The sequence below is a fragment of the Cynoglossus semilaevis genome, chromosome 16, assembly GCF_000523025.1.
Source record: "Cynoglossus semilaevis isolate Cse_v1.0 chromosome 16, Cse_v1.0, whole genome shotgun sequence".
NCBI classification, from domain to species: domain Eukaryota; kingdom Metazoa; phylum Chordata; class Actinopteri; order Pleuronectiformes; family Cynoglossidae; genus Cynoglossus; species Cynoglossus semilaevis.
In genome coordinates, this window is record NC_024322.1 from 6029876 (window position 1) to 6045088 (window position 15213).

General features: G+C 42.1%; 1 protein-coding gene across 5 annotated transcripts in view; it reads left to right on the top strand.

Moving 5' to 3' along the window:
• LOC103391835 (multidrug resistance-associated protein 4) overlaps positions 1–14110 on the top strand; it is a 49527-nt gene extending 35417 nt beyond the window's left edge. For 2 of the 5 annotated variants that reach the window (XM_017039814.2, XM_017039815.2), the window contains 3 exons: positions 367–472; positions 1637–1771; positions 9371–14110. In XM_017039814.2, coding sequence (XP_016895303.1) covers positions 367–472; positions 1637–1771; positions 9371–9457 — 328 coding nt within the window. In that variant the 3' untranslated portion in view covers positions 9458–14110. Of the gene's footprint in view, positions 1–366; positions 473–1636; positions 1772–3138; positions 4129–4385; positions 4454–9370 lie in introns of those variants that run through there. The other 3 variants (XM_008328270.3, XM_008328271.3, XM_008328269.3) reach the window with 3 other exon arrangements.
• Positions 14111–15213: the final 1103 nt, after the last annotated feature.

Below are 15213 nucleotides of genomic sequence, written 5' to 3' on the forward strand. Positions count from 1 at the left end.
ATATATATATATATATATATACATATATATATATATACATATGAGTTATATATATATGAGTTATTTCTACAGTAACCATTTACATTTACATTTGATTTCTCTGATATTGTTTTAAATTCTAACTAATTATGTCAAAGAGCAGAAACTCAACTGAATGGAAGCCATAGAGAGAAAAATCACAGGACAAGATAAACCACCTGTATCTTTGTAAACTCTGGGGCCTGTCAGCCCCTTTATTTTTCTGCCTACTTGTGCACATACCTCACTTCTGATGAGCCATTGTTCTGGATTGAGTAAAATCCCTGCCCCAGGCTCTGTAGGAAGAGAGTTTTTGTGCTAAGGTGTTGTGTTCCCTCTCTCCTTTAGAACTGACAGCCTCATCCAGGAGACTATCCGGGACAAGTTTCAAGAGTGTACCGTCCTCACCATCGCTCACAGGCTCAACACGATCATTGACTGTGACAGAATACTGGTAAGGAAGGAAATTTCCACTGCGCTGCCGTCTGTCCTTATTATAAAGACAAGAAAAGCACAAACCCCAGGACACACTGAGCTCCATTTTCACTCTGAGAGAATTGGTGGTGTAATATAATGTCTACTACCACACCACGAACACACAGCAGATCCAGAGTTTAAAAACACCTCTTCTTTTTTTTCTCTAGTTATCAAAAGAGTTCTACACAGATTAACACTGTTAACTGTGGGGCCGATTTTGTCCTTCACAGTTTTACCTCTCAGCCTTGACCCTGCACTGGGGCCACCGTATTTTTGGCCCTTTCCAACTACTGCCTGCCGAGGTGACAATTATAGTGCCATTTGTGGTAGCCTTTGTTAATTGTCCAAGGAGGACAGGGCATGACCTGGTGGCTCCCCCGACACCGAAGATCTGCTGAGAGAAGTCAGACGTGGCACAGCAGGGGCCGTTTCACACCTACGTTGGTGTTAAATGCCCACAGATTGTCACTGGGCCACACCGAGTTGGACAATATTTTTTTAAAAACACAAACTTTATCTCCTGCTGTCCTAATTGTAAATCATGACAGCAGTAGCAGCTGCAGCGACCACGCTTTCCGACACAGCACTCCCTGAAACGACACGTTAACGATAACAAAACTGCTCATTACCTCCCCAAAGGGATCGACTTTGTCAAAATTTGTCTGCGTTATAATTGCAGTCTTTGCCAAACCATTTGAATTGGCACTATTCTTTGTGTGGTTTCTATAGGATAGGATGACACAGAAATTATGGTTATTTACTACAGCGTCTTCAAGGTGTGATTGTGGGATTTGACTGAAGACCACCCCTGAGCCACCGAAATGCTAGGATAAACACACGGCTCAATGGCTGATCTGCAGTCTGTGAGTGTCAGCGAAGACGACTTTCACTCTGCCAACGGGTTCCACTCATTGTCAGTGACTGTGTCGAGCAGAAAAACAGGCGCTGGTGTTTGTCTTTGCATGAGTCACACGAAATGGATGGTTCAGGGGTGCAGAGAACTACTGGTTCCCCCGTTCGACCTGCACCGTCTGCATGCATCACTCAGCAGTGAAACAGCTGAAATGTCTGTTTTCTCAGAGGTAAAGTATACAGGTGGCGCCTCGCACTCACACACCCTGCATTGTTTGTATGATTGCAGGTTCTGGATGCTGGCAGGATCCAGGAGTACGATGAGCCATATGTGCTCCTGCAGAACCAGGAAGGGCTCTTTTACCAGATGGTCCAACAGACAGGCAGAGCTGAGGCCGTCTCACTGCTGCACACAGCCAAACAGGTAGCCCCACCCACCTTTGTCTGAGAACAGACCTGTGGTTAAATGGAGCTCAGTAGTGTCACAGTAATCCCAGACTCTCCCCTTAACTCCAGACCGTACTTCTTGGCCCGAAAAAAAAAAAATACAGTTAAGCAACAGATGATGTGCATAACCCTGACAAAGCAAAGACACTCGATTACCATCTTAATTTAAAGTCGCACTACAGCGACGTACTTTTAACATTAATTTCAACAGAGAAATTTTTGCTTTGTAGATTTACATCCACAGATATTTATCACTGAAACTCTCTGTATAGTCTTTTTTTTTCTTTCCTCCTAAAGTAATTCCCAGATCATTTTAGAGATGATTTTTTTTCCACAGCAGTATCAATTCTTGAAATATTGGATTTAACTCCATCCTGATTTGGGATAAACTTTCTATGGGGATTACAGTAATAGAGAATGTCCATATTTTTTTCCCCCTGTGAAATTCATTTGTGATGTATTTCCCCTTCAGACACTGAGCAGATAAGGGGCCGGCTATTCATTGTTCAATTCCATTCTATGTGCATCTGTCTGGCACCACAGATACCATATTGCAACTTCAAACAGGTCTTTGTGAAATAAGAAAAAGTGGGCATCATTTCATTTTCTCTCTCTGTCCCGTGCACAAATTTATCAGCAGAGCTGTATCTCCTCAGCCAGAGGAGTGAAATGAGTAAAATACTGATTTCAAAGACTCAGCACACTGTGGTATTATTTAGTGTCGTCTTACCCCGCACAGTGGCAGGATTGGTAGTGACATTGTTCGAGCCCCTTGCGTCTGCCTTCCTTTATTGTGCGCTGCTGTTCTCAGATCAGATTACGGCCGCATCCATAACTGTCCAGCACCACTTATTAGATACTGACAACGTCCACGCATGATGTGTGTCAAGTTTCTATAGTTGTCAGTCAGGGTTTAAACACATTCAATAATCTGATATGGACCTATGGAACCTTTGTCCATGTTGAAAGAGAATCTCGGAGGAGACTGAACTTTTTTTTTTTTTTTTAAGTATTTCCATAAATACAACAAGCGTTTTGAAAACACTGCTCTCCTTTATGGCAGTGTACCCTCCCCCACCCCCCCGTGCCCCCACAAATGACAAGGATAAAACAAATAAGGTCGGTGATTATCCTTGATTTTTTATCCCTTTGCATTTCTCAGTTGTTTATGAGGCTAAACGAGCCCCTGCTTCACGCCTGAGTGAGTGACAAATCCCTTTACGCCGGCTCTGACGGCATCCGTCATAAAACACACCATAACAGATCATGAGATCAGATTGAACTGTGTGTGTGTGTGTGTGAGACTGTAATCTGTTGACACCGCTTCCCTGATGCACTTCCCAGGTTTACAGGAACAGAAAGCAGGCGACAGACGTGAGCTCTCCCAAGGACAACTGTATCATCTTTGAGACGTCTGTCTGACAGCTTCGCGGGGTCGATGCGCGGGGTTGCCGCTGACCAAATCCATCACAAAAAAAAAATTACACTAAGTTCCTTCTTTTTTGCGTTTTGGCTTGGGTCTTTTGTGTAGCACATCCTGCATTTGCCCTCATAATCCTTTTAGTCTCAATCATAGGAGAGGAGAGGAAGTATCTGGAGCAGACTGTGTATTGACAGCTCTTTACTGCATCACTGTCTATTGATCACCCTCCACTATGTTTGTGTGTGTGTGTGTATGTGTGTATGTGTGTTTTTCAGCCACCCTTGCATTTCCAGTCCTGCGCTGCTGCATATATTAGATGTATTCACCCCAGTGCAATAAATAGTTGGCTTTAATTATTCTTTTAAAGCAGACATTGTTTTGCAGGAACCCTGGTCTTTTTATGTGAATCCATGACAAGACAAGGACAAACTCAGCAGTGACACCAATGTTAATTATTGTGCCTTAATCAGACAATTGATTGTGTGTAATTGCACCGTTTTTTGTTTTGGTTTTTTTTTTATCTAGGAACCTTTTTACCAATTGGATTTTTAAGTCTACCTCAGCTCTTGTCAGGAAAAGTGGAAATGGAGCTTGTCATTTTATGAAGTGAGTAATACTGACTCACAACAGGTAAGGTGGAAACGACATTTTTTATTTTAGGCCCATCTTAATTTTTATTTTATTTTTTACAGGGGCCTTTGATACATTTTCTGTACTTTCTGTTTTTGTTGTTCTTTGCTGTTGAAATTACTTTTGTAAGTTTTGAACTGTTTTGTTACCAAAAATGTAAACATTATAACATATATTTTTGACATTCACATACTGACAGAGAATTCAGTTTACCAAAAATAAATCTGTCTGTGTGAAGGTTCACTCTCGGCTTAATTTGACTCCACACTGACTCAAAAACCATTTCCTCTGTCTGACTGAATGATGTGTGTGTGCCGCAGCTCGGTGATTACAACTGGTTTTTGACCATAATGCTACAAATTGCTGTGTGGTTAGGAAAACAACCTAGTCATTATTATGTTGAGTCAAGTGATTTTTTTTTTCTTTTTAAATTTGTTTCCTTGTGGTTAAGTGGCCGAGCTATTTACTCCATTACTGAATCACACTGGCTATGTGATGTGACAATGAAATTCTAATTGCAATGTCATTTTTCCATCAGTGCCTCAGAAAGCAGGAAGAGACGCTGCAGAGAGGAGCTGTTAAATTCACCCCCTATAAAGACGAGAGGTGATTACGTATTCAGGATGGCTGTCAGTGAACACTTAGCCTCATATAAAAGCCTGTATTTATCCAGGCCTAGATTTGGGCTGTGAACTGCAAGACTTCAGTTCCTTTAAAAGCTGAGTGATTTACACAATTCATTAAAGCCAGTGAATCTTCAGCCAGCGTCATATTAAATGGTTACTTACTCTCAAATAGCCCCCGGGGAGTTGAATTGTTGGCTTGCGAATAGATTAAAGTTTACATTGAAAAGAGAAATTGAATTCAGTGGTAATCAATAGCATAATGGGCCAGTGAGGGGAGCCTGCTGCCTGAAATGAAATTACCATATTTTTAATCTTAATTTTCCACTCTGTTTATCTGACAGTGTGGATGTGCAATCCAAACAGATAATGAGAGAGTGGGATATTGACAGTGGGGTCCTCTGGAGTGCTTGTTTCAGTGATTAAACGCTGTGATCTGTGATTACTTTGTGTCGGGTGTCAGGCTGGTGGCCAGGGGGCCCCGGGGAGACGCAGACACATAGCAGCTGGAGCATCATGGGTCTCTGAGGTGCTAATGCACCTGACACGGCATTGACAGCACGCAAACCCTATCAGGGAATGCACCGCACGGCAGCTGCCACAATAGCAATACTCGTGGCACTATCTACATCAGAGTCAGCATATATCCTCTCTGCTCCGCCCTCGATAACAGCCGGAACAAGAATGGTGACAACAAAGTTTACATAATAACTATTATTAACCAGATACCTTCCTACGTTGTCCCAATAATGCTGCTGTTTTTTTTTTTGTGCAACATATCTGAAATCCTGCACAAAAAGCAATAAATGCGTGACAAACCTGGCTGTCCACACAATGAAGTTTAATCCCAAAGAAATAAAACACAAAATAAAGAGTCTGCACAATGTGCCAGTGGTGAATGAGACGACACATTCTTCCTGTAGCCTCCACACGTTGAGGAAAAAAAAAAAAGCGATGCTGATTTGAAGATGTGATACCTGCTCCATTCAGTCACAGATATGTTGTCGTCAGCTGAGAGATGAACAATGTGAAAAGTATTTACAACAAGTGAAGGTGGTGTAAATTGTTACGGCTTGTTTTGTTGCGGCCCAGTAAACAAGAAGTCGGAGGGATGCGCTGAAGGTGAGGAAACAATGTTGTTTCCTCCAAACTTTCTGTAGTGCCAGCGTTTTCCTTTGTGATGGATATACTGCTGTTTGACAAATGGAAACAAATTGCATGGTGCAGGCGCCTGAATGGCAGGGAGTTGGGGAGTGTCAAACCCGCCGCTGAAAGACGATGAAGCCAGAGCCTCAGGTTTTTTTGTGGGCGACTCAGACCTGACTGATCCCAGCATAAAGTACTTGTTGAAGAGAAGGAGAAAGGGAGAACAGGATTTCGACAGGCTGCAGTGAAATTAGGAGAATTAACTATGGCGGCTTTGTTCGTGGCTGCTGACANGACTGCGCTCAGCCTTTCTAGAGTGACTACAAACTGAGTATGTGACAGGTTCCCAAGGCCTGACATGACTCTGTGTAGAGCTAAGGAAAACAAACAAGCTACATTCTTTAAGGTGCGTGTGGTGACACCGGCAGCAGTGTGTGTGAAAATGGCTTTTTATCTTGTTGAAAATAGAAGCTCAAATTAGAATGCGTTGCTTCTATATATTCTAGATGGATGGAACAACCTAGTTAGACGGAGTTCTTAACTCTGACACACTTTATAAAGTGAGAAAAGTGCATGTTTGCCACATGTTACTAGGGCTGCAGGCAGCTCCCAACAGAGAAGGGTGTGTGGAGTCCAAACTGGGGGCTGAGTGACCGAGGAGGTGGACATGAAAAAACTGTACATGAATAAATAAGCCTTTATCTTGGGCTTATTTGTCTTGCTTTTTCATTATAACTATTAACAAAAATCATCATAGGTATCTTCAAGCCTAACAAGACAATGTTCAAGTGTGAAATCTTTCATTATTTCTGAATTTTGTTTGAAATTGTATACATTTCTGTTTATATACAGTCTGTGATGTTATAGTAACATCCTGGTTATGGCACTTAAAGATCTGCTAAACCAAACTAAGCCAGTGTTGGTAAAGTTGGTAAAGCATGTCAGTCCCTCCGTCTACCCTGCAGGGGGTACTAGAAATACAATTTGGATAACTTGAACTGAGGGTAAAGCTGTAGTTTACGTGATTGTTTGTTGAAACCACACCTGACAGAGGTGTCAGCAGCAGAGTTGACGCTGAGATACCTGGGTGTTATGGCGCTCATCTGTGAGGCTGTACACCTCTAAGAGGGTAGTGAAAACTGCACTTTAATGTGGCAAACTGAATACAAAAGGTCATAGTCAAACAATAGTCAAATCAGTCAAATTAAATTCCTCCCATCATTACCATCTTTTCTGGGTTTTTTTTTTTTTACTTCTATGAGAAAGTATCAAATAAACCACAGTCTCACTGCAAACACACACACCACTATACAGCTCTAGTTGCCATATAAGTACTGTATGTCTAATGGGGTTACATTGTTGTGATTGTATGGAACATTCCAGCATGTTCTATTTTCACTCTTGCACTGTAGTATGTAAACAGCCTTAGTAGCCGTGCTGCATCACAGTGTCTCAGCAGTTTAGTGACCGCTGACTTGGCCCACTAACGCTGCTACAAACAATAACAATAATTAGACGGCAGGGCTACAGCTGCTGCTTCGTGAACCCACAGGTCCGTGTGTCTTTACTCTGACTTGACTGAGGTTGAATATATTTCACTATTAAACCCCAATCAAAGGGCCGTCCTAATGAAAACTCTTTCATGCGGGGAAACGAGATCACAACAAGTGGTCTGAGGGAACGGAGAGGCTTTTGTAATTATACCTGACCCTGCTACTTTGAACTAAACGGGCTAATGTGGCCCTTTGAAAAGCGCACCAAATAGGAAGCCTCTTTGCATTGCTTTAGCCCCAAATCCTGGGCATGCTCTGTTACCTTCCAAAAGTGCCGTTTGATTCCTCAGCTGCGAGAGAAAGAGGCAGAGTGGAGGGCGAGACAAAAGCATGGGCTTATCTCATCAGTAAATGAGGCTTATTGCTTAAAGCCATAAAAGGCTATGCTTATTGGTGATGTCATGCCTTTGTGGAAGATTGATGAAGCTTGAGGCAGGGGGCATAATATGAGTCCCTCTCTCACTCTGTGTGTGTGTGTTAGTGTGTGTGTGTGTGAGAGAGAGAGGTAGCCCGGTGCACAAAAAAGTTTCTAACTTTTGGTGTCATTTAAAATGTATGACACCGTTTTGATGCATGATTCCCCTGCTCCCCCCCCGCCCCCCCACTCCTTCCTCCCCCCTCTTTCTCCCCCCGCCCCCAAATTTCACCCTTTTGTGTCGTTTGGTGGCAAACTACCCCCCAAATTTACTTCAAAGTTCCATCTGGCCGGGGGGCTTTTATCCTTGGCCATGAGAGCGGTTGATGTTCTGTGCATGTAAACGTGCAGCTTTGGGTAAAGGTGGGGACAGCCTGTGTCCCCCATTATTGTTGGCTGGCATTTACGTGGGTCCAAGGGCCCACTGTGTCTTTGGGGGTTACTTTCTCATCATTTCTCCAAATGTAGAGACCCACAGGGTCGGTAACAAGTGCACAATGCGGCTGTTGTATGGTTACTGTCAGCTCTCTCAAATAAGGCTTCCTGTTCATTAGACTTCTTTTCACCTCCGCACAATGTGCCGGCTTTGCAGCAATAGTGAGTCGACGCCCCTCTCTTCAATGCCATGTGAATGGTTCTAAATAGTGTTTATGCAAGCCATTGTTGTCCTTTGTGTGTTCAGTCTTAATGCACAGTGATTTGCCTGCTTTTGTAGCCTGGGAGACATTATCTTGCCTATGTGGCTTCAGATGCATGCCTGGCCTCTGAGCCCGTAAACAGTCTAAAAGTTAACTCCCACCGGACAATGACGGTGATGCCGGATCATTTGGGATAAAAAAAAAAAACGAACACATTTCGTATGTGACTATAATTACTGAAATAGCTTCTTTCCCGTTTGCGTTTCCAGACCCTAATACTTTCATCACTTACCGCTGTTTCCTCACTTGCTCTTCTGTGTTAAATGTAGTCAAAGCTCATGTTGAATCCTAATCTGTGGAGATCATCCTGTTTAACCTCAATACATGGGCAGTAAAGATGATATTGCTGCTTCTTGGACTAGACTGACGTTATCTGCTGTACATCTGATGGAGAATGGTTGTTCTTGGGGTTATAATTATAATATTCAAAGGGTTTACTGTGAACATAAAACACTGATAGACAGACAGGCAGATGATCTGGCATAAATCACAGTAACAGAATACAAACTGAAAAAAATGATGTGTCAGAGATAATGTCATTACGGTTTATGTTGCGATGGGAAATTTATGTGTAATTCACTCAGTTGATTTTGGATGACGACGACGCACCAAAGGAGCCTCTTTTGTCAAGATTTTTGGGATTTAAACATGCATGAAAACAGACGCACACATTTGCCAGAAATGTATTCTCTTGCTGTGTTTCCAAGTGCATGACTGGTGGTTGTTGTCATTTCTTGATTTTGGTGTTGGCACTCAGACTGGTGCAATAATAACGCTGTTTTTTAACACCTTGTACTGCTCCTTTAATGGGGTTGTAGCAACAGTTTCCTAAATGAGTTTCCATCAGTATATATATATATTTTTTGCCTTTTCCTCGTCTCTTCTTTGACTGTAGACCAGGGGTGCCCAAAATATTTCTGCAGCGCCCCCTTTTGTATATAAGTGTCATATATAATATAACAGCTTTGTTATGCATTGTCAAATGACAGTTTTATTTTGTTAATTTAACTAATTTATGTTAAATGCAAATGCAAAAATGTGATCAACTATTTAAATTAGTAATTTTCCTCTTTTTTTTCTTCATTTAGCTTCTAACTGGCACCACGCCCGGACTAGAAGCTAACAGGTTCACACTGTGCGAGACTGGGATATCAGGAAAGGATGTAAGAAAATGAACAGAAATAATATTTAATTACTGAGTTCAATTAATATAGTTATTAAACTAATCAAAAATGCTTCTTTGGGCCATTATCATAATTTTATATGTGACCAGTAGTTTATTTATTTTTTATTTTTTTCGAAACGATGTTGTCCACTATATTTGTAGGAGCGTCATCCCAACAGTCACGTCAGGCAGCAGCCTGTCCAAGTCCTCGGCACGTTCAGCTCTGCCTGCAGCCTCAGTGTTGGCTCCACTTTAGATCGATTTATAATTGACATATAATATTGCACTCCCTGCATGTGGCCAAATCTTAGCGTACCTGAAAACCATTGACGTCACCGCCAGTGCTTTCTAGAGAGTTTTATTACAAACTTTTGATGTAAATAAAGACCTTCCTCCTTTTGGTGAGGAAACAATGTTGGAAGGACCTAAAGTGTTTTTGCAAAACAAAATTCCCTGAAAAATGAGAGTCGGAATGAAGAGCACATTATAGCCTTTATCTGTTTGGAATCTTTGTTCTAGAGAGCATACATCACCTCCAGAGAGTAACCGATAGGTCTGACCATTCACTGCTGGGATAGACGCACAATAGCCGTAGATATCTGCGGCACAGATTACATTATACTCATTTCAAAAGCAGTCACAGTCAAGTATGCTCCGCAGAAAGAAAGCCATGCTTTTAATGCCAGCCAATGATTACAGGTGAGAGATGTAACTGATAGTTGGCCCATTATTGTTGGGAGATTTGGTGTGCTTGACCCCCTGAAGCATTCTGCTGCCAAGGGAATTTCAAACAAACCCAGGACTTGGAGGAAAGGAATGTTATGATTGCTTTCAGTGACACTGATACAACACTGTCACGCCGCTGACTGCAGACGAGGGGAAGAGAAGCCTCACTGTGGCAGAGCGGACCGGAGCGCCGCAACAACACTTAGCGGCAGGCATTTCATTAACCTGTCAGAGACGAGGCGCTGCATTGTCTGTGATTGCCACATCACCTTACACTCATCCCGCCGCTTATACATTTGACCTCCATTAGCCCACCAGCTGTGTTTCACATTTTATTTAATGAACTCCAGTCATGAGGTAATTTCTTGAGTGCAGCACCACTCCTCCGAGCGCCTTTTCCCTTTCTGCTTCTTTTTCCACACCCAAGTGGTGGCGTTGACTCGTGTTGCTCCTGGGCTGATATTTTCATTAAAGCCATTCTTATCAAATAATGAAATGAAGAATCTGTTTCTAGCCCAGTGCTATTACCTCCCACAAATCAAAAGGTTCCCCGTGTAATGTCTTGCCTCCCATGCCAGGTAATTAGGTAGCTTTGTCCTACATACTAATGCTGCTTTCATGAGAATAATCTGAGACAATAAACCTGTCTTTATTGTGTGCTTTCATGAAGCCCTCTTAATTAATATCAGCAAACACAAACCAAAGTTAATTGAAATTTGAACATCCCATCTCCGCAGTTTACAATAACGCAATCGCTGGTGTTTTGTTGCCGCCGTTGAATTGCTATAATGGCGGGTATCATATCTCTATTTAGTATTGCATTGATCGCTCTCCGAAGCTGCAGCAGAAATATAAAAGAAAGAAATGTCTTAACTATGAGTAAACACTGGAGGCGACACATGCAACCCTGGCATTGATTCAGACTCACACATTAATATTCACACTCTTGCACATAATCAAAGCAAGGTGTGCATGATTTGTTTTCATTGATTAAGTGACATTTTCCCCGCTTCTCTCGCCGTGGTTATTAATATAGTTTGCATTGATATTATTCCTGCATTAACAACAATTTCACCACGTGAGGGAGATTACAGGTCTGATGCAAAAAAAAAAAAGCAGCGGCGGATAGCTTTAATCAGGCCGCTCCATTTGATGCAAAATCTTTACGACTTTAATCAATCTTTATGGACGAGCTTTTCAGACTCTTGTAGCAACTTTGAATAGCGTACTTTTAAAGAGGCTGTGCCCTCCTGTCAGATACCTGATATGCTTTGCAAATTACAAATCCTTCTAAGAATATGAATTAGGTCGCGCTACCTGAGTGCTCCTTCCATTCAGGGTAGGGACATTCCAGGTTTCACTTTTTACATGAACTCCTAGCAGCAGCTAACGTAATGAGGCCAACAATGCCCGCTAGCATGGAAGCATAATATAAAGAACCCCTAACAAAGCCGAATCTGGCATGCTACTATTTCAGTAAAGTCTTTTTTTTATTATTGTCAGATGTCTTTTGCCATATTGGCCCATGAGCAAAAATAACTATAGAAAATAATAAATAAATAGATAAACAGTGGGTTGTCTTCACAGCAGTGACATCTCGAAGCCAAGAACATTTCTGAAGTTAACCGTGTTTCTGTTCTGGTGCTGTTGGTCACAGTCTGTCACGCGTCATTTGCATCTGTGCGTCCCATTAAGAAATATGACATATTTCTAAGATCAGGCTCCTAGCACTATAACCACCCACCATGGCAATTAGCTGTCTACTGAGCTAACAGGCGTAACACACATGCCTGACGCAAGTGACTCTCCTAAATGCATCACTGTTTCCCCTGTGGTTCCACTGGGAACACAGAGGACATGAGCACAACTGAATCAGTTCTACTGTTCTTTAACGTAACGCTGGACCAGACCCTTAAAAAAAATAAAGAGTTCTAAGTGGGGAACAACCGACATTCACCGTAGTAGAAATGATAGAATGTTGTTCTTTGTTTTTTGTTTTTTTCTATGTGGTTAACAACCTTTTTAGGCTTGGGTGTATGTGTGATTTTGATATGACAAACTTCTGGCGATCACTGGAAAAAAATGTTTTCTTAGTTTTTGATCATAACAGTGATACAGATACAGAATAGACAGATTATGAGCCTCATGTTGATATTGTTTTTGTCAGGATTAGACTCTGTTTGTTGAATAATCCTTTGCTAATCTAATTTTATTATATATAAAATAATAAGATAATTGAGAAGTTAAATTACATTTTTTCTAGTAACCAGAAGAGGTTTTATGTTGACAGAAAAAAAAGAACACCATCTCATTACAAGCCTCCAATAATGGCTGTTGAACATCACTGACGTGGGTGTAAATTTCATCATAGATGTGATTTCATTACAGGCTGTGAAATGAAGGCTTTTATCCAATCATATCGTCTGCATAAAGAGATAGAGAAAGTTAACGGTGAATACAGAGGCTTTTTTTCCCCCACCAACAACATGATTGCCACCAAACTAGACTATCTGTTCCCCTTATTTCTAAAAAGCATTGACCGTTGGGGCATAGCCAATATGGCAGCTAATCCATTCTAGTGTCTATACTGTGAGATGCTTATGGAGGCATATTTGCTTAGAGCAGCCATGCAAATTATTACTTACTGCCCTGTAAGCTGATAACACAAATTAGATACCCATTAAAGTTGAACAATGTATATAGAATGAGGGGAGATTGCAAGTGATACCTGAAGGGGCTGCTTAAGTCACATGGCGCTGAAATATGCCTCATGCTTGAAAACTTCAAAAGTGCAGAGAGATGTTTATCCTCGGGATTGGAAGATGCATAATAGTAATCTCATATGCACAGAGGCAGCTGCCAGGTGGAGGAGAGCACAGTGCATGTTTATGAAAAGAAATCATTACAGGCACCGGGGAGCACACCATCATGAAGCGGTGACACAGAACTTTTTTATCATTAACCCGGCGTTCACTACAGCTCTTAAAAGTTCATGTGTGACTGTCATTAGTCGAGCTGTGTCCACTTGAGCCAATGAGTGTGTAAATCTGAGGATCTGACTTGAATGGGAAAAACTTGGCTGTTAATTGATCAGATTCTATCTTCTGGTTTTGACCCAAGGTGGAGGTAAAACTGATACATTAGATGGGAAACATGATGCACTGTTGGGGGAGGGTGGGGGGGGTTAAGGATGCATCACTGTTGTATCAGAACATGTTAGAAACATAAAAACTTGGGTCTGTCAAAGTGGTTCTCAAAGTAGGGTTTCAGTCTGTGTACAGGGTACATTCTACCTATTACCAAACAACAATATAAACCCCCAAATGTATACCTTTAATGTCTGCAGTACTGTTGTTTATACTGATTACGTACTTAAAAACCACAGTTTTAGAACTCTGTAGAATCAGGAACGTCCAGTTAGACATCAGTTCTTTAACTCCACAGGGCCTTTACGTTCACTGTGATCTGTTCTTATCAGATGAGCCTCTCTAATGCAGGTGCCAAACACTGCTCTGGGGCCAAATCCAAATGTCTGCAGCTTTTAAGAAGTGGAAGCACAGTGTTTGTTGTGAAGAGAGAGAGAGAGAGGAAACGCTCCAGGGCTGGTGTGGGCAGCCCGGCTAATTCTATATATATGACTTGTCTGTGTCTGCCTCCGAGCCCCTTTCCCTTTCTGCTCCTCTGACTGCCTGATAGTTAGGGATTCATCTTAACCCCCCCGCCTCTTTGTCTGACGGACTGTGGAGTCAGCAGTTATTCTTCAACTGACAACTTTCAATGCTTGGCGTTGAAAGAGATGAAGCCGAAACACAAAGGCAAATTAAGGGTACAAAAACACTGGCCATTGTCCCATTGTTGTGGGTCACAAATCGTCAAGTAAAAGCCACACAGCGTGGTTGAAATGTATTCGCCTGCGTCCTTTGCACCCCCCCTCCGCCCCCGTNTCATTAGATTCATTATAGGCCACAAAGGATTGCCAACAAAACAGCTTGTGATTTTGGTTGAATTCATCCCCCTCTGAGGCCTGCAGGGAAATTAAAGTAGGTGACTATCACTGGAGGGGGAGCAGACTTGACACATCTGAAGCTCTGGGTGACGCTAATAGCCAAGCATATCCAAAATACACAGGAGTTGACCTCAGACAGATTGCGGGGAGGGGGGCTCGAAATCATTAGTTTGCAAATGAAGCGTTTGTACATTGGTTCAGTGGTAGAATCGGCCCACTCTCAACCTTTGATTAGTGTTTGTCAACTCCCCTCTCTCTTCATAGTCCCCCTGCTGCCCGCCCACTTGCAATCCAGAAATTAATAAAGGAGACATAGCGACACTTTGTATGAAAACACTTGCATCTGAGGCACCTGTTAAACAAATGCACTTAAGGCGGGAACCAAATTGCAGGCAGGTTTAAATTGGTGTAAAATCTTCATTTAGATGATGTCCCTGGGGCGTGCTTATTACTTGAGATTTATATAGCATTAGTTCTGCCTCGCAAATGTGGTGCCCCATTCCACCTTAGTGAAATATGAAGAGGGTTGATAAAAAGCTACAACAGATCCTCTCATTTTCTAAAAAAAAAAAAAATCGAAACCTTTTAAAAGATTCATTAATTTACCTTGTGGTAGCAGCCTTGACGTGCACACAGATCTGTGCCTGTGCCCTTGAGCACCGCATGTTATACGCTGTAAGATGTTGTCGCAGCTCATCGGCGCAGGTCTCGGAGATGAAGTGCTCTCGCAAATTAAACTACCTGCAACGATGAGTGCATCTCATTCCGCCGCTGATTTCATTTTAAAGCCTGCTAAATACTGTCTGCACCTGTTGTTTTTCCCGATCAAAATTCGAAGTGGGCTACCTTTCTATGACATGTCCTTTCTCTCGGAGTGGCACGCATCAACATGAGAGCCGGGAGGAAGCGCTCACAAAGGCATTGCATTTGCAGCAGTGGCCTATTGAGTACGTCTGTTTCACTCACCAAACTGTTTTGTTCTCCGTCCTTTTCAATTTGTTTACATTTGGCCCCTACTGGAGAGGGACAGTCTA